At 38.0% G+C, this 20,262-nt stretch overlaps 1 protein-coding gene across 1 annotated transcript in view; it reads left to right on the forward strand.

The window, feature by feature from the left end:
- The first annotated feature begins 2,099 nt into the window (after positions 1-2,099).
- Positions 2,100-20,262, forward strand: part of UFL1 (UFM1 specific ligase 1) — a 51,015-nt gene continuing 32,852 nt past the window's right edge. The window contains exons 1-6 of the mRNA XM_002746835.6: positions 2,100-2,248; positions 3,413-3,558; positions 4,642-4,670; positions 5,544-5,641; positions 6,571-6,685; positions 9,074-9,204. Coding sequence (XP_002746881.1) covers positions 2,172-2,248; positions 3,413-3,558; positions 4,642-4,670; positions 5,544-5,641; positions 6,571-6,685; positions 9,074-9,204 — 596 coding nt within the window. The 5' untranslated portion in view covers positions 2,100-2,171. The remainder of the gene's footprint in view (positions 2,249-3,412; positions 3,559-4,641; positions 4,671-5,543; positions 5,642-6,570; positions 6,686-9,073; positions 9,205-20,262) is intronic.

Below are 20,262 nucleotides of genomic sequence, written 5' to 3' on the forward strand. Positions count from 1 at the left end.
TTTATTTTTTAGTTTTTCTAGCTTTTAGTTTTTATGGGTACATAGTAGCTGTATATATTTATGGGGTACATGAAATATTTTGATATAGGCATACAGCATGTAATTATCATATCAGGGTAAATGTCGTATCCATTACCTCAAGCATTTCCTTCCTGTTACAAACAATCCATTTATGCTTTGTTTTTCAAATGTACAATTGAATGATTATTGACTGTGTTTCCAGAAAAGTGTCCCAATCCAGACCCCAAGAGAGGGTTTCTGCATTTTTGTGCAAGAAAGAATTGAAAGCAAATCCATAAAGGGAAAGTAAGTTTATTAAGAAAGCAAAGAAATAAAAGAATGGCTATTCCATAGAAGGAGCAGTGACTTGAGCTGCTTGCCTAAGGATACCTGTATTTATTTCTTGATTACATGCTAAACAAGGGGTGGACTGGATTATTCACAAGTTTTCCAAGGAAAGGTGTGGGCAATTCCCAGAGCTGGGTGTTCCTCCCCATTTTAGACCTATATAAGATAACTTCCAGACATTGCCATAGCATTTGTACACTGTCATGGCACTGGTGGGAGTGTTTTTTCTAACATGCTAATGTATTATAATTAGCATATAATGAGCAGTGAAGATGACCAGAGGTCATTCTCTCCACCATCTTGGTTTTTGGTGAGTTTTGGCTGGCTTCACTACTGCAAGCTGTTTTATCAGCAAGGTCTTTATTACCTGTATTTTCTGCCTGCCAACCTCCTATCTCACCCTGTGACTAAGAATGCCTAACCTTCTGGGAATGCAGCCTGGTAGGTAGGTTTCAGCCTTATTTTACCCAGCCCCTATTCAAGATGGAGTTGGTCAGTTCAAATGCCTCTGACAACTACAGTCACCCTGTTGTGCTATCAAATAGTTGGTATTATTCTTTCTAACTGGAATCATATTTTTTAAATAGTAAAGAGTGAGATATATGAACTTCAAATATCTGAGACAGGTCTCAATCAATTTAGAAAGTTTATTTAGCCAAAGTTAAGGATGTGCATCCATGACACAGCAAAGGTCCTGACGACATGTGCCCAAGGTGATTGGGGCAAAGCTTGGTTTTATACATTTTAGGGAGACATGACACATCAATCAATATATGTAAGATGAACATTGGTTCGATGTGGAAAGGTGGGACAACTCCAAGTGGGGAGGATGGTTCCAGGTTTTAGGTAGGTAAGAGGAAGTTGCATTCTTTGGAGTTCCTGATGAGCCTTTCCAAAGGAGGCAATCAGACATGGATTTATCTCACTGAGAAGGATGACTTTGAATAGAATAAGAGGCAGGTTTGCCCTAAGCAGTTCCCAGTTTGACTTTTCCTTTTAGCCTGGTAATTTTGAGGTCTCATGAATTGTTTTCTTTTCACAGAGATAAGAAAGTGAAAGGTACAACTGAGTAAATACTCAACAGCTAAGCAGGATACATGTTTTTGCTTTCCCTGTTTCCTTGATAGCCAAGCACACTTATGTTTATTTTCCTCATTTGATGAAGCTAATCATCGCAATAAGAGAAATAGGAAAGACTCTAGCTAGAACACACAAAAGCAAATATACAGCCTTTATGACATGCAAATTTATTCACTCTGCCAAAAAAAAAAAAAAAAAAAAAAGGAATTACTTTCCATAGTGTCTCCCACGTATCTCCCAAAAGGCACATTGTTCTGGGTGCATGTAAAAATTAACACGATACCCTGTACAAAACTGCTCAGAGTTAACCCCTAGAAAAGACAGGTGACAATCTTAGGCACAGGCTTATCCCTCTGCACCCTCCCACAAAACAAATGGAGGACAGAAGAAAAAAGAAAAGTAGCTAATACAACTATTACTCTGCGGAAATATTAGGGATAGTGCAAAGTTCTGACACTAAACTTTACTGAGCCCTGCATCCTGCCCATGACCCCCCAGAAACCCCAGGGCACTAGCTTTCTAATCGCCGCAGCCCCGCCAACCTCAGGAAGGAACCCCCAGAGCCGGGACCCGACAACGGTAACTCCGGCCCGCCGCCCGCCTGGGGCGCAAGCGTTCGGCGTCTGCGTCGGGGGTGGACCTTCTTGTCCCTCTGCACGGCCCGTTCCGCCAGTCTTCTCCTCCCACTGCCTGTCGGCTGACGTGTCTGCAGTTCCTCCGTGTCTACTGCGAGTCAGGCCGTGATGGCGGACGCCTGGGAAGAGATTAGGCGGTTGGCGGCCGACTTCCAGCGGGCGCAGTTCGCCGAGGCCACGCAGAGGTGCCCAACCCTCCCTCTTCTTTGTGGAGCCCAGATTAGGCCCTGGGCGGATAGCCTGTATCTAGGACTTTAGATCCGCCGCCCTGCATCCCGGATCTTCTCCCTCCCTGTCACCATTCCCTCCTCCTCCCTCCCCCAAGCCTGGATCGCAGTTCCTAGTCCAGGGCTCTGCGGGGAAGTCTGGGGAAGTCTGCAGCCTAGGACACCCCGGAGCCCCCCAGCCCCGCCGCAGTGAGATTCTGGTGCGCTCCGCCCCACTTTGGACGGGGGCCGTTGACTTCGAGCTGCCTTTAAAATCAATTGAGCGTTCCTCTGACCCTCCCTCACCTACCGGCCACCACCAAATCACTGTGAAATCTTAGCTATTACACACTTCCTGAACCTAGAGTGACCTCGAAAGGAGAGAGTAACCCCCAATACAGTACTTGGCAAATAGTATATGGACCCTTAAAACTTTTTGCCTTTTTGTCTAGACCCATGACCTCATCTGTCATTTTTAGGGCTTCAGGGCACAGACATTTTCTACAAACCCACTAACCTTTGGGGGATGTGTTCAGAGGAACCTAACTCTGCTTTTTAAAATAACTCTAATAGAAGCCTTTCTTTTCTTTGACTACTTCCTACCTGCCATTTATTATTCCTTTTGAGCCTGAAGACAGCAATCCTCAGCTGTGTTTTCTACCACTGATAGCAAAGTAGGGTAACTAACAATAGTAGTTATAGTTTTACTAGGCCAGATACCCTGCCTGCTTGCAGACCAAGTGTATAAGTGAGGCAATTATGCAGAGAATTTAAAAGAAAATTCTGATTAAACAGGACATTGAAGTAAGGCATGCTTTTTGTTTTTCCCTACCCAAGTAAATGTCTTCAATTTTCTATTCAGAGTTGAAGATTGAAAACGGGTGTGGAAAAGACAACTGACTTGGCATTTTTGATGAATGATGTGTACCAATTAAATAAATGATTTAAGTATATGTAAACCTACTTATTCTGGAGAGGTTTTTTTTCAACTTATTGAATCAGCTAGTGAAAACAGATTTTATGATGTAGAAGTTAGTGACTCTACATAAACTTTTTAAAAGCCGGTTTTCCTACATTGTGTTAATTTTATTGAGCACCAATGTATCAGGTGGACTTTTGAAACAACTTTTTTCTTTCCCTTAGGTTGTCCGAGCGGAACTGCATTGAGATTGTTAATAAATTGATTGCTCAGAAACAGCTAGAAGTAGTTCATACACTTGATGGAAAGGAGTATATTACTCCAGCCCAAATTAGTAAAGAAATGAGAGATGAGCTACATGTCCGAGGTGGTAGGTAATTCTTTCGTGTTTTTGTCCTTGGATTTTTGGAAGGGTCAAAAAAAAAAAATCCTTAAAACTGTAATTGCATAATAAATTACTTATAGATTGTAAGATATCCTTTTCAATTGTTAATTTGATAGGCTTAATATTTTTGCTGGGTTCATGCTAATCTGGTCATTAATTTAAATGAACTCAAATGTTATCACTTAACAAAATAGTATTTTATAATTTTGATTTATGTGTACTATATGTGAATTGTTGGTGTTTTTTTTTTTTGTTTTTTTTTTTACAATTCATTATTGCATGACTCAGGGAAGGGTATTCAGCTGCCAGTTATTAAGTGGTAATTGTGAAGGGGGGCACTATCTTACAGAATTATAGATTTTTTAAAATCAAGGCTGTATTTCTTTTTAAGGCTTACTTGTACTTACAAATTAGGTAACTCAAATCAGTGTGGTGCTATACCAATCATATTGTATGAAATGCAGACACAAAGTTGGTTTCCTTTGTCCTCAAATTTTGAACAAACTACCAAGCATATTTGAAAACTATTTGATTAAAATAGAAGCAACTATGAAACATCTCTTCATTACATATTACCAGTGTAACATTGATCTTGGTTTTATTTTCTATTTTCCTTCATAGTGCCTTTAAAATAGGAACTATAATTTGAAATACTTAACAGATTTTCTTATGCTGATAAGTAGAAACCTACCTTGTAATATCAAATAATTGAAAAATTTCATCTTAATTTAGTTGTCAATATCTCTTTGATCACAGTAGATAAATTCTTAGTTGTGAAGGGAAATGAATACCCTGCATAAATATAGCCAATTTGTGTGCCAGTTGATGCTCATAATTGGCCTAATGTTACTTTAAAAAAAAAAAACCTGGAAAGTAAGTTATTGCTTGTGGCTTTAGCCATGAAGACTTACTCAGCCATCAGCTAATGGTGTGTATTTGAAGATATTAATTATTCTGGCTCTCTTTTCTAGGCAGAAGGACTTTGACCAAAACTTAAATGTTAGAATAGTTATGGGTTGGTATGTACTAATACATCATTTAAAATAAATGAATGTCTTGTCTTTAAAGGTCGAGTAAACATTGTTGATCTACAACAGGTAGGTTTAAATTTATAACATTTTTGCTTTGATTTCTCAATTTTTTGATACTGTTAATTTGTGCAAGTATTCACTAATGCTGGTATCATATTTTATATAGTGTTTATAAAGAAATAGTTATATAACCCTCACTCATACACTGAATTAATAAGTTCTGATATATTGAAATGATTTAATAAATTCTGATGCATTGAAATGATTTAATAAGTTGGCTTTATTACAAAGTTGGACAACTCTTTTCCAGTTGGCTTTTTATTTTTTAAAAAATAAATTCATAGTTATTTTGTGTAAATATAGAGTTTATGTAATTTTGGGAGAAATATCAGCAGTTTCATGTTTATGTTTTTTAGTATACAGCAGTAATAGATATTTTTAAAAGTATAAGCTATTTTTAAAAAACTACAAATATATATGTTATACCAAGGTACTCTATGCACAAGTAGCCAGCAAATTTTTTGTGAAATAGTATCTGTTATATGAATATGTAATTTACTGCTTAACATAAACTTACTGGCAAGTAATAGTGTCATTCTTTAGAACTGAAAATAAATAAGCAATACACCTCTTATTTTTTATTTGAGTAATGCTTTTTGCATTATTTCAGATCAATGCAAAATTTAAGAATAAGAAATTTCTTTCCTTTTATTTATTTTATTTTTTTTTTGAGATGCGGGTCTCCCTGTGTTGCCCAGGCTTGTCTCAAACTCTTGAACTGAAGGGATCTTCTCAAGTCATCCTCCCAAAGTGCTGGGATCCAGGCATGAGCCACCATGTCTGCCAGCAATTTCTTAAAAAATGTAGTTCTAAGTGTATAATTTCAAGCTTAAGAAACAATACAAACATCACTAATATAATTTGTATTTGTTTTTCCAGGTAATTAATGTGGACCTGATTCATATTGAAAATAGAATTGGTGACATTATTAAATCAGAAAAGCATGTTCAGTTAGTGTTGGGACAACTGATAGATGAGTAAGTACAATAAAGTACAAATTTAGGAACACTTTGTTGATTTTCTTTCTTTTTTTTTTTTAAATAGTGTTTAAATTTAGGCCAATGATGGCCAGTTAGACATTTCACTTAGAACTCTTACAGTGCAGATTTTCATGATAAGGATTATTTCACTTAAAAAGTAAGTGCTTAAGCTGAATATGGTAGCATGTACCCGTAATCCCAGCTACTCAGAAGGCTGAGGCTGGAGGATTGATTGAGCCCAGGAATTTGAGACCAGCCTATGTAACATAACAAAGATCTTGTCTCAAATTAAAAACAAAAAATTCAGTGTTAATGTATGGAATACTTGGAAATAATATAAACTTTTGTTTTTTTCTTATTATCTTAATAGGAAAATATAAAACATAATTTTTACATTCTTTCCCATATAATCTTAACTCTGTAAGCAAATTTGTTCCAAAAATGTTAATGAAAATCAGAGACAAATTTCCGCTGGTAAAAAAATCCCAACATGCCAGCCTGGGCAACATGGCAAAACCCCATTTCACTAATTAAGTTTGCTAATTAAAAAATTAGCCAGATACGGTGGCTTGCACCTGTAGTCCCAGCTACTCCGGAGGCTGAGGTGGGAGGATTGCTTGAGCCCAGGAGGTCAAGGCCGAAGTGAGCCATTATTGTGCCATTGCACTCCAGCATGGGTAACAGAGTGAGACCCTGACTCAAAAAAAGAAAAAAAGAAACATGTATTTTTTGATTAACCTTACATTTAGCTACACTGATGAGAAAATAATTTTTAGAATATGAGTGATGAATGGTGTTCGTGTGCACACACACTTCATTACTTTTGGGGCATACCTCATTTCAAAAGAAATTAAACATAAAACAGAGCAAACAGAAAAAACATTCCCAACTCTTTTTTTCCATTATTTTCTTTTTTTCACTATTAGGAATTATTTGGATTGGTTAGCAGAAGAAGTAAATGATAAACTGCAAGAAAGTGGTCAGGTCACTATATCAGAACTGTGTAAAACCTATGATCTTCCTGGAAACTTTCTGACACAGGTATTTTTTTTTATAATAATTCAGTGTGTCTTTTTTAGCAAGGAATTTTAAACAAAGAGTTTGAATGGAAAGGGAAGAAACCTAGGCTTTCTTACTATCAGTTGATTTATTAAAGGTGTCTGACTTGATATATGTTATAGCAGTATATTTGGGAGGTACTTCTACTACTTTAATGGTTCTGATGAGACACTTTAAAAATGGTTATAATCTTTCTGAACTGAGAGACATCCTAAAACTATAGACTAAGCTCTAGGGCTGCTTTTGATACCAGCTATATAAAAAAATCACAACCAGGATATTACATTTCTGATTGCCCAGTTTAATTTTAAGAAATAATTTATGAAGATAATAATTTGTAGGGGTACTACTGGCATCTTTAAGTAAAGGTCAGGGATGCTGCTTAAACATCCTACAATGTACAGGATATCCCCCTCAATGAAGAATTTTCTTGTTCCAAATGTCAGTAGTGCCAACATCTTTTGATTTCCCCATTTATCCTCTTCTAAACTGTCAGTATGATGAGAAGAAAAACCAAGGAATCTTAATTTTAGGTATTTGTGTCAGTACTCAAATATCTTATGTGTAATAACAATGCTGCCTGAAAATATAGACTATCTTCTTGTTTACTTTTTTTTTTTTTAAAGAATCATAGAAGTTCATTTGGTAGAGTGGAAAGGGCATAGGCTTTTAAAGTTTTTAAAGGACCTTGATTTGAATATTGTCTCTACCACTTCTTATTTGACATTAAGAAAATCATTTCATCTCTTTTATGCTTCAAATTACATAGCTGTAAAACAGGAAATATTGTCTTTTTATAGGCTTCATTGAAACCTAGGGAAATACCTGACACAATAGAGGCACTAAATAAATGCTAGTTCTGTTTTATATTTACTGAAACAAGGGAAAAAGTATCACCTTAAGAAATGCCAACTTGTAAAATTTGCCAAACTATAATTGCATGAGATTAATTTATAATAGAAACAGATTTACTTACTCATATTAAGAAAATGAGCTTCCCTAATCCCATTTAAAATACCATTTATGGCCGGGCGTGGTGGCTCACGCCTGTAATCCCAACACTTTGGGAGGCCAAGGCGGGTGGATCACGAGGTCAGGAGATCAAGACCATCCTGGTCAACATGGTGAAACCCCGTCTCTACTAAAAATACAAAAAATTAGCTGGGCATGGTGGCGCGTGCCTGTAATCCAGCTACTCAGGAGGCTGAGGCTGGAGAATTGCCTGAACCCAGCGGGCGGAGGTTGCAGTGAGCCGAGCCATTGCACTCCAGCTTGGGTAACCAGAGTGAAACTCCGTCTCAAAAAAAAAAAAAAAAAAGTACCATTTATACTATAGATCTGTTTCATATACTATTTCAGGAGCTGAAGTTCTGTTTTACTTGAGCAAACGTTAATCACAGGACAACAAATATATTTTAAAAATACTTCTTTAATGTATCCAGCTCAAATCCAAATGATTTCTTATAAAACTTTCTGAATATATTTTAGAAATATATATAATTTTTAATATTTTTCAGTTCCATTCTGAATTTGGCAGTATTCTAAAAGCTCATTAAGTTGTTTGGAAAAGCATTTTTCTCTATCATAAAAACATCAGCTGATTTGAGTAGATTTAACTTAGGATGTGATATATGTCCAAACTTATTTCAGAAGTACCTGACGCCAGTCGTAGTGTAGCTATGGGGAAATACTTTGTTGAAAAATATGAGCTGACTTGACTAGATTTAACTTAGGATGTGAAATATGTCCAAACTTATTTCAGATATACCTGACGTCAGTTGTAGTGTAGCTGGGGAGATACTCTGTTGAACTTAAAAGCAGGTTACCAAGAAGTCAGATCATCTGCGGTAAAGATCTTCTGGATGGGAATAAATTTGCATCAGAGAGGATAACTTTTCAGGTCTTATGTTTCCCTATATTGCAGAATCTGGAATAACATTTATACTTGTCTGTTATTGTTAGCAGCTCCAGAAAGGGTCGTCTCCAAGACCTATTTGTATGTCTTTGCTGTCTATATATTGGAAGCTGCCTACTTCTAGAAACCATCATATCAAATAATCATATTTATAGTTAATTATTTTTATTTTATATTAGAAATAGCCCTCATTAACAAGAGCTAATATGATAGTTGAACCTTTTAACATGTAAGCAAGCAATCTGACTCATTTCTTGGCTCTGCTATGAGATTGTCAACTTTTCTAGATACTGCATCTTCACTTTCATTTATATATCTTGTAATGTATGCTTGTTGAAATCTCTCAATCAACAATTGGTACCTCAGCATGCAGCATGACTTGAGTATGCCTATGCAAATGCATATGTATAATTCTTTTCTTTTAAATTAATAAAAATTTACATCTGTACCCCCAGGCCCTAACTCAGCGACTTGGTAGAATTATCAACGGACATATTGATCTTGATAACAGAGGAGTAATTTATACGGAAGCTTTTGTAGCTCGACATAAAGCACGTATCCGTGGACTGTTCAGTGCTATCACCCGGTAAGTATATTTTAAAGTATATATATATTTGCACATTTGTTTGATCATGGTTTGCATTATTTTCCTCGCAGCTGAATCTTTTCCTTTTTTTAATAAAGTTTCATTTAGGAGCCTAGTTTATTAAATGGATAAAAGGTCAGCTTTTATAAAATAGAAATTGAGATTCCAGAGTTCTGGAACACAGCCTCTTTCTCCAGTCCGCATCTGTTTCCTCTCCCTACCTTCACAACCCTTGTGACCGCATACACACTTCTCCAGAATGCAATTTAAAGACTGCTGCCCAGATCACTATATTAAAGTCACCCTGCAATCATGGAAAGAACATGCAATTTAAAGTCAGAAGAATTTGATTCATAGCTGTATCACATAGTAGGCATGTGACCTTGAGCAGATAAGTCAGTCACCTCACTTCTTTGGGAATCATATGGGGCTAGAGAATTTTATATTTTTCACTTTATAGAATTCTATAATTCTAATGAATAACAAGGTCATTTTCAAAATCACTGACTTTTCTAAATTAAGAGTTTCTGAAAAGTTTGGATATGTGTAACACACTCCATTTTAGAATTCAGAAAACCTGTATTCTCAATTATCTCCTCTCTCCTGTGTCATCAACTTCATCTCAGTGACTATATGCTCCACCAGCATTTAAATATGTCCAAAAGTCTCCCATTTTAAAACAAACCTCTCTGAACCCCTTTATTCCATATCATCTATCTTGCTGTTTGTTCCCTCCCTTAAAGTGAACCTTCTCAACAGTTGAAATCTTCATTCAATGTCTCGGTTACCTTCTGTCACTTCTCAACACACCTATCTAGCTTCCACTATATACATTGGACTGGTATCTCAATATCTGTAAGTCAAATGGATACTTTCTGTTTATTTGACCTGACTTTTCAGCAGCATTTAACTCCAGTTTCCACTTCTTTCTTGAAATATTCTCTTTTGTTACATATCACACTTTAGATTTCTTCTTATTTCTTTTGGCTGCATCTTCTTTTTATTTTATTTTACTTTAGGTGCGTACTATATCTGGCATTTCTCCCCATGTTATCCCTCCCCTACCCACCCTCCTCTCCCTCTTCATTTCCCTCTGTCTCTCCCCTACCCCAGCCAGCTGCCCACAGGGTGGGATGCTCCTCTCCCTGAGTCCACATGTTCTCATTGTTCAACACCCACCAATGAGTGAGAAAATGTGGTGTTTGGCTTTCTGTTCTTGTGTCAGTTTGCTGAGAATGACGGTTTCCAGATTCATACAAGTCCCTACAAAGGACACGAACTCATCATTTTTTATGGCTGTATAGTATTCCATGGTGTGTATGTGCCACATTTTCTCTGTCCAGTCTATCATTGATGGGCATTTGAGTTGGTTCCAGGTCTTTGCTATCGTACAGGCACTAGACAAGCATGCCCTCTCTCAACGCTGCAGTGAATATACGTGTGCATGTGTCTTTATAGAATGATTTATAATCCTTTGGGTATATACCTGGTAATGGGATTGCTGTGTCAAATGGAATTCCTATTTCTATATCCTTGAGAAATCACCACACTGTCTTCCACAATGGTTGAACTAATTTACACTCCCACCAACTGTGTAAGAGTGTTCCTATTTCTCCACATTCTCTCTAGCATCTGTTGTCTCAAGATTTTTTAATGATCGCCATTCTAACTGGCATGAGATGGTATCTCAGTGTGGTTTTGATTTGCATTTCTCTAATGAGTGATGATGAGCATTTTTTCATATGTTTGTTGGCCTAATATATGTCTTCTTTTGAAAAGTTCGTATCCTTCACCCACTTTTGATTGGGGTTGTTTGTTTTTTTCTTGTATATCTGTTTTAGTTTTTTGTAGATTCTGGATATTAGCCCTTTGTCAGATGGGTAGATTGCAAAAATTTTTTCCCATTCTGTTGCTTGCCAGTTTGCTCTAATGATGTTTCTTTTGCTGTACAGAAGCTCTGAATTTTAATTAGATCCCATTTGTCTATCTTGGCTTTTATTGCATTGCTTTTGGTGTTTTATTCATGAAGTCCTTGCCTATGGCTATGTCCTGGATGGTTTTGCCTACTTTTTGTTCTAGTGTTTTAATGGTGTCAGGTTTTATGTTTAAATCTTTAATCCATCTGGAGTTAATTTTAGTATAAGGTGACAGGTATTCCATGGTGTGTATGTGCCACATTTTCTCTGTCCAGTCTATCATTGATGGGTTTTTCATTTCTGCTTTCTGCACATGGCTAGCCAGTTTTCCCAACACCATTTATTAAACATGGAGCCCTTTCCCCATTGCTTTTGTCAGGTTTGTCAAAGATCAGATGATTGTAGATGTGTGGTGTTGCTTCCATGACCTCTGTTCTGTTCCATTGGTCTATGTCTCTGCTTTGGTACCAGTACCATGCTGTTTTGATTACTGTAGCCTTGTAGTATAGTTTGAAGTCTGGCAGTGTGATGCCTCCAACTTTGTTCTTTTTGCTTAGGATTATCTTGGCTATGTGGACTCTCTTGTGATTCCATATGAAGTTTAAAGTGGTTTTTCCAGTTCTGTGAAGAAGGTCATTGGTAGTTGATGGGGATAGTGTTGAATCTGTAGATTACTTTGGACAGCAAGGCCATTTTCAGGATATTAATTCTTCCTAACCACGAGTATGGAATGTTTTTCCATCTGTTTGTGTCCTGTCTTATTTCGTTGAGCAGTGGTTTGTCTTTCTCCTTGAAGAGGTCCTTTACATCTTTTGTTAGTTGTATTCCCAGGTATTTTATTCTCTTTGTAGCAGTTGCAAATGGGAGTTCACTCTTGATTTGGCTCTCTGTCTGTTATTGGTGTATAGGAATGCTTGTGATTTCTGCACATTGATTTTGTATCCTGAGACTTTGCTGAAGTTGCTTATCAGTTTGAGAAGATTTTGGGCTAAGACGATGGGGTCTTCTAGATATACAATCATGTCGTCTGCAAATAGAGACAGTTTGACTTCTTCCTTTCCTAACTGAATATGCTTTATTTCTTTTTCTTGCCTGATTGCTATGGCTAGAACTTCCAATACTATATTCAATAGGAGTGATGAGAGAGGGCATGCTTGTCTAGTGCCTGATTTCAAAGAGAATGCTTCCAGTTTTTCCCTGTTCAGGATGATATTGGCTGTAGGTTTGTCATATATAGCTTTTATCATTTTATGATACATTCTGTCAATACCTGGTTTATTGAGAGTTTTTAGCATGAAGGGCTGTTGAATTTTGTCAAAGGCCTTCTCTGCATCTATTGAGATAATCAGGTGGTTTTTGTCTTTGGTTCTGTTTATGTGATTGATTACATTTATGGATTTGCGTATGTTGAACCAGCCTTGCATCCCCGGGATGAAGCCTACTTGATCGTGATGGATAAGCTTCTTGATGTGCGTTTGCCAGTATTTTATTGAAAATTTGTGTGTCAGTGTTCATCATGGATATTGGCCTAAAGTTTTCTTTTTTAGTTGAGTCTCTGCCTGTTTTTGGCATCAGGACGATGTTGGTCTCATAAAATGAGTTAGGGAGGATTCCCTCCTTTTGTATTGTTTGACAGTTTCAGAAGAAATGGAACCAGCTCCTCTTTGTACATCTCATAGAATTCGGCTGTGAACCTGTCTGGACCTGGACTTTTTTTGGTTGGTAGGCTATTGATTGCTGCCTCTACTTCAGCCCTTGTTATTGGTCTATTCAGAGTTTCAACTTCCTCCTGGTTAGTCTTGGTAGAGTACAAGTGTCTAGGAATTTATCTATTTCTTCCTGATTTACTGGTTTATGTGCATAGAGCTGTTTGTAGTAATCTCTGATGGTAGTTTGTATTTCTGTGGGATCAGGGGTGATATCCTCTTCATCATTTTTTATTGCATCTATTTGATTCTTCTCCCTTTTCTTTTTTAATAAACTGGCTAGTGGTCTATTTTGTTGATCTTTTCAAAAAATCAGCTCCTTGATTTATTGATTTTTTTGAAGGGTTTTTTGTGTCTCTGTCTCCTTCAGTTCTGCTCTGATCTTAGCTATTTCTTGTCTTCTGCTAGCTTTTGAATTTTTTTGATCTTCCTCTTCTAGCTCTTTCAATTTTGATGATGGAGTGTCAATTTTAGATCATTCCTCACTTCTCATGTGGGCATAAATAAAATTCCTATAAATTTCCCTCTGGACACTGCTTTAAAGGTGTTCCAGAGTTTCTGGTAAGTTGTGTCTTTATTCTGATTGGTTTTGAAGAACATCTTTATTTCTGCCTTCATTTTATTGTTTATCCAGTCGACACTCAGAAGCAAGTTTTTCAGTTTCCAAGTGGTTGTGTGGGTTTGAGTGTGTTTCTTAATCCTGAGTTCTAATTCGATTACGCTGTAGTCTGATAGACTATTTGTTATGATTTCTATCCTTTTGCATTTGCTGAGGAGTGATTTGCTTCCAATGATGTAGTCAATTTTAAAGTAAGTGAGATGTGGTGCTGAGAAAAATGTATATTCTGTGGATTTGGGGTGGAGCGTTCTGTATATGTCTCTTAGGTCTGCTTGGTCCAGCTCTGCATTCAAGTCCTGGATATCCTTGTTAATTTTATGTCTCGTTGATCTGTGTAATATTGACAGTGGAGTGTTGAAGTCTCCCATTATTATTGTGTGGGAGTCTGAATCTCGGTTTAGGTTGTTGAGAACTTGCTTTATATATCTGGGTGCTCTTGTGTTGGTGGCATATATATTTAGGATAGTTAACTCTTCTTGTTGGATTGATCCTTTTATTATTATGTAGTATCCTTTGTCTCTTTTGATCTTTGTTGGTTTGAAGTCCATTTTATCAGAGACTATGATTGAAACCCCGACTTTTTTTTGTTCTCCATTTGCTTGGTAAATCTCCTTCCATCCCTTTATTTTGAATCTGTGTGTGTCTTTGTATGTGAGATGGGTTTCCTGAATACAGCACACCGATGGGTCTTGACTTTTTATCCAGTTTGCCGGTCTGTGTTTTTTGATTAGGGAATTTAGGCCATTTACATTCAATGTTAATATTGATATGTGTGAATTTGATCCTGCTATTTTGTTACCAGCTGGTTTTCTTTCCCATTAGTTGACTTATTTTCTTCATTGCATTTTTGGTCTTTGCCAACTGGTTTGCTTTTGCAATGACTGGTACTTGTTCCTTTCCGTGCTTAGTGTTTCTTTCAGGAGCTCTTGTAGGGCAGGTCTAGTGGTAAAAAAAAATCTTTCAGTAATTGCTTGTCCGTAAAGGATTTTATTTCTCCTTTACTTACGAAGCTTATTTTGGCTGGATATGAGATTCTGGGTTGAAAGTTCCTTTAAGGATGTTGAATATTGGCCCCCACTCTCTTCTGGCTTGTAAGGTTTCTGCCGAGAGATCCACTGTGAGTCTGATTGGCTTCCCTCTGTGGGTGACTTGACCTTTCTCTCTGGCTGCCCTTAGCATTTTTTCCTTCATTTCAACCCTGGTGAATCTGACAATTATGTGCCTTGGGGTTGCTCTTCTTGAGGAATATCTTTGTGGAGTTCTCTGTGTTTCTTGAATTTGAAATTTAGACTGCCTTGCTAGGCAAGTTCTCCTGGGTAATATCCTGGAGCGTGTTTTCCAGCTTGGATTCACTCTCCCCGTCATATTCAGGTACACCAATCAAGCATAAATTAGGTCTTTTCATATAATCCCGTATTTCTTGGAGGCTTTGTTAATTTCTTTTCACTCTTTTTTCTCTTGTCTTGCCTTCTCTTTTTATTTCATTGAGTTGATCTTCGATCTCTGATATCCTTTCTTCTGCTTGATCTATTCAGCTATTAAAACTTGTGTTTGCTTCACATAGTTTTTGTGCTGTGTTTTTCAGCTCCATCTAGTCATTTATGTTCTTCTCTAAGCTGGTTATTTTAGTTAGCATTTCATCTAACCTTTTTTCAAGGTTTGTGGTTTCTTTGCATTGAGTTAGAACGTGTTCCTTTAGCTCAGAAAAGTTTGTTATTATGCACCTTCTGAAGCCTGTTTTTGGCAATTCATTGCACTCCTCGGTCAAGTTGTGATCCTGTGTTGTTGTTGAGTTATGATCCCTTGAAGGAGAAAAGCTATTCTGGTCTTTGATGGTTTCATCTTTTTTGTGCTGTTTTTTTCCCAACTTTGTGGATTTACCTGGCTGTGGTGTCAGGGAGCTGCTTGATAAGGTCACTTGTCTGCCCGTGGAGGAGCTACTGGGTTTCTAGGAACTCCTTCAGGTTACTAGGGAAGCTTCCTGTGTCTTTTTTGTTTATACTGGGAGATTAGGCCAGCCTCTTCCGCTGACCTGTAGGTGCTGCTGGTTTGTCAAGAATACCATCCTGTTGCAAGGTAGGCTTCCTGTGTTTTTTATTAAAACGTGTAGCCCAGTCCCACCCCTCTAATGGTGGGTTGTGCCCTTCCTTCACTGGGCTGGATTTTTCAGCATTTGGCTCAGAGTGTGGCACTGGCTGCACAACCGGCTAGAGTCAGAGCTTCCACCCTCTAAGGTTTGTTGGGGAGGATAGGGACCCAGCCACCCTGGGCCCATCTCCCCCTTTTAGCTTCCTCTCTCTCCTGTCATGGGGTAGGGGCCCACCCAGCTCCTGCTTACAGCTCCCTCTCTCTCCGGGCAAGGGGAGGGGGCAATAGCTCAGTCTGCAGGCTCTCCTGGCTGCCTTTTGGACTTATGCATCTGTTTAGATCTGTGCACCAATCCAGGACACTGTCCTGGATTATCATTCAACTCGACGCTTGTAGTTCCCAGTGCTTGACTGGCAAAGATTCCCTGTTATCTGTATCTCTGAGGCTTTGGGGAAGCGCTGTGTCTGGACTGGAGTGCCAGAGGGGGAGCCTCTGACTCGCTGGTCAGATGCACTTTCTGGGTGAAGCAGCATCCCTCCCAGCCTCGGTCTGCCCTGCCTGCAACCAGAACCGTTGAAAGGCACCTGGTATTTCAGTTGGAGCTAGGAGATTTCTGGATTTCTGCATCTCTCTCTCTCTCTCTGGGTGTGGTGTGCTGGAGTTGTGCCTATTCGGCCATCTTGGATCACTCTCTCTTGGCTGCATCTTCTAAGTCACCTTTTCTAGCTCTCTCTTTCTTTCACTATCCATTAAAAGTTTTGTTTCACGCCCTTTCCTTCCCAGTTCTATGCTGTCTTCTTTGATTTCACATAGCAGCCACAGTGATTTCTCTTTTTGTCATTCAACAAATCAACAAGCATTTGTTGAGCACCTAATGCATATAAGGCGCTGGGGTACAAAAGGGAGAAAGTTAGAAGGAGAACTTGTATTCTAGTGATTTCCTCCCTCCCTGAGTGCAAGAGAACTTTTTCTTTCTGACCAATTTGAGGGGAAGTTGCTGACATGATATTCTATCACCACAGATACATCAATCTGTATTTCCTATACAAAGGGGCATCATCGGCCGGGCGCAGTGGCTCACGCCTGTAACCCCAGCCTTTTGGGAGGCTGAGGCACATGAATCACCTGAGGTCGGGAGTTTGAGACCAGCCTAAGGAACACGGAGAAACCCTGTCTCTACTAAAAATACAAAATTAGCTGGGCGTGGTGGCACCTGCTTGTAATACTAGCTACTCAGGAGGCTGAGGCAGGAGAATTGCTTGAACCTGAGAGGCAGAGGTTGTGGTGAGTGGAGATCACACCATTGCACTCCAGTCTGGGCAACAAAAGCGAAACTCTGTCTCAAAAAAGAAAAAAGAAAGAGGCATCACCCTATATAACTGTAATACAATCATCAAAATCTGAAAAGTAACTTTGATTGATTATTACCCTCTATTCCTTGCATCCCTTGCAGGTTTTACTAGTTATTCTAATAATGTCCTTTGTAGAAAAAGGATTGAAGTCAGAATTACAGATTGCATTTATTTAATATGAGTCCTTAGTCACCTTCCATCTGGAATACTTATTGATTTTTCCTTGACGTTCATGACTTTGACATTCTTTCCTTGATGTTCATGACTTGAAGATGACAGGCAGATTATTTTATAGAATGTTCATTGTTGCTTGTCTGCTGTTGTTTCATGTTATACCTATTTGCATTATGCATGTTATGCATATTTTTCATATTCAGGCTACATGTCTTTTGATAGGAATATCTCAGAAGTAACACTATGTTCTCGTTATTGAATCTTATCAATGGCATACAATTTAGATTTTTCCCAATAGAGATACTAGCTAGGCTTGTAAAGCCACTTGTTTTCCTTTGTAATTAATAAGTTATTTGTGGGGAGGGCAATTTGGGACCATGGAAGTTATCCTGTTCTTCATCAGATTTGCAGTTTATTCATTCATTTAAAACACTATGGATTCATTATTCTCTAATTTATTTATTAGATTATAATTGCTATCATTATTTACATGTTCAAACTGGCCCTGATTTAGCTAATGGTAGCGCCTGCAGACTGGCTTTTTGCATGCTTCCATCACCCTTTAAACTGTCTTTTCCTTCTGGCTTAAGATGTTCCAGGCTCAGTTCATACTTTCCCTGTCCCAAGCCTCAAATCAGCCATTTCCCCAGGGAGCCCTGCTTTTTTTTAGTAGAGTATGGATACTACAAGATCTGGATACTACATTACTTATCGCTATTCAGTTCTCACTGCTCCCAGGCCTTCTCAGAGTAGACAAGCTAGCACAAGGGTCCCCAGTCCCCAGGCTACCAACCGGTACCAGTCTGTGGCCTGTTAGTAACGAGGCTGTGCCAGCAGGTGAGGTCAGGCAAGTGAACATTACCACTTGAGCTGCTTCTCTGGTCAGTGGTGACATGAGATTCTCATAGGTACATGAACCCTATTATGAACTGCATGTGCAAGGGATGTAGTTGTGTGCTTCTTATGAGAATCTGATGCCTGATGGTCTGAGGCAGAACAGTTTCATCCTGAAACCATCTCCTACAACTTAATGTTAGTGGAAAATTTGTCTTCCATGAAACCAGTCCATGGTGCCAAAATGGTTGGGGACTGTTGAGCTACGAGATACACATACACATGTGTGTACATGCCTCTATACAACTGTATTTCTATATCTTTATCTGTGTATATTGAAAACTGTGAGTTTATACTGATACTTACAATTTTAGTCCAACACCATACATTTCATTTCATTCTAGTTTCCTTCTTTTCCATGTTTGTAGCTTTCTTCACTGACTAAGAACAATCCAACTCCTATTATCCTTAATATATTTACTTACTTGATAGCTCCCCTTATGTGACTGGTTTCACATTGCTACTGCAGCTCCTTTTCTCATGTGGATGTTCTCTTTATTCCATGTAGGCTCAGACAGCCTGCACTAGATCATCCTCTTAACAAAGAAATGGATGGTTGTTTCTGGGGAGAGAAACTGGGTAGCTGGGTAGTAGGAATGGACAGCGGTTTTTCAGTTTTGTAACTCTTTTGTACCCTGTTCATTTATTACTTTGTCAAAAACCAAAAACTAAAAATACATTGCTCCTAGTTATAAATATTTAACTTTTTTCATTGACTATTGTGGTGGTGATGGTAATTTTCATCAAAATCAGCTGTTTTTCTCATTCATAGTAGTCCTGAGTTTCTCTATATGGTACCATCAAATAATGAGAGGAAAATAAGTTTTGAGCCTCAAAAGATGTTGCTAGGTTGTGTGGCGTCCAGATAATACCATTTAAGAGACTGTATCTTCACATTTGTCTCTTAAAAATAAGGAACCATCCCACTTCTCTAGTCTAACTTCAAAGAAGATACCTGCATCTCTGACTTTTAAAAAGTTTGTAGTTCTTGTTTTTATGTATATTTCTTGTTATTATGGATGGCCAGAGAAAAGAGCAGGAAGCAGTTAGTGAGAACTATATATGTAGGTTTACTAAACTATGTTGTATTTCAAATTGAAATAAAAACTAAGCTAAAGTTTCATCATACAAAAAAGCTAGAAATTTTGCACAACTCAATTGATTATTTATTGAACACCAACAGTAAGTTATGTACTAGATCTTTAAGATGAAGTCCTTCAAGGAGACTTGTACATTTTTGTAAGGATGTGTTTGGGTAGAAGGTATAAAAGACAAAAAATATGAGAGGGTTGTCACAATTGTAAGGTAAACAGAGGAGAGAAAAATTGACAGAGCACCTAGACCTTGTTGGTTTGGAGGTTTGCTCTGGTTTGGATGTGGTTTGTACCCAATTCTGTTGCGGTTTAATCTCCAATATGGCAGTATTTTGTTGCAGTTTGATCTCAAATGCTTGGGTCACAGGAGTGGATCTCTCATAAATAGATTAATACCCTCCCACCAGGATGAGTGAATTCTTGTTCTCATGGGAATGGATTAGTTCTCAAGAGAGTATATCGTTAAGCAGAATCTGGCTTCCTTGATTTCTCCCCTTTGCTTCCTCCATGTGATTTCTTTGCACATGTCTGCTCCTTTTCCACTTACTGCCATGAATTGAAGCTGCTTGAAACCCTCAATAAATGTAGTTGCTCAGTCTTGAACTTTCCAGCCACCAGAATCATGAGCCAAATAAACCTTTTTTCTTTATCAATTACCCAGCCTCAAGTATTTTGTTATGGCAACACTAAACTGATTAAAACAGAGTTCCAGATAATTTAGCTGAAAATTTGGGGTAAAACAATTTAATAAAAAGCAAACTGATTTTAAGAATTTGGTAAAAATAGGTGGATCACGAGGTTAAGAGATCAAGACCATCCTGGTCAACATGGTGAAACTCCGTCTCTACTAGAAATACAAGAAATTAGCTGGGCATGGTGGCACGTGCTTGTAATCCCAGCTACTCAGGAGGCTGAGGCAGGAGAATTGCCTGAACCCAGGAGGCGGAGGTTGCGGTGAGCCGAGATCGCGCCATTGCACTCCAGCCTGGGTAACAGGAGCAAAACTCCGTCACAAAAGAAAAAAAAAAAAAAGAATTTGGTAAAAATAATAATTCACTCAAAACCACAGAAGTTTTAATTCATTTTCATACAACTGTTTCTGTTTTCACAAATTTGAAGTAGAAAATATTTACAGTATCCTAAATAATGAACAATGGAGGGTTGAAATGTTAGAATTACTTGTCTTTTTATTATATGCATTAAAAATGAAAACTA

The sequence above is a fragment of the Callithrix jacchus genome, chromosome 4 (assembly GCF_049354715.1).
Source record: "Callithrix jacchus isolate 240 chromosome 4, calJac240_pri, whole genome shotgun sequence".
NCBI classification, from domain to species: domain Eukaryota; kingdom Metazoa; phylum Chordata; class Mammalia; order Primates; family Cebidae; genus Callithrix; species Callithrix jacchus.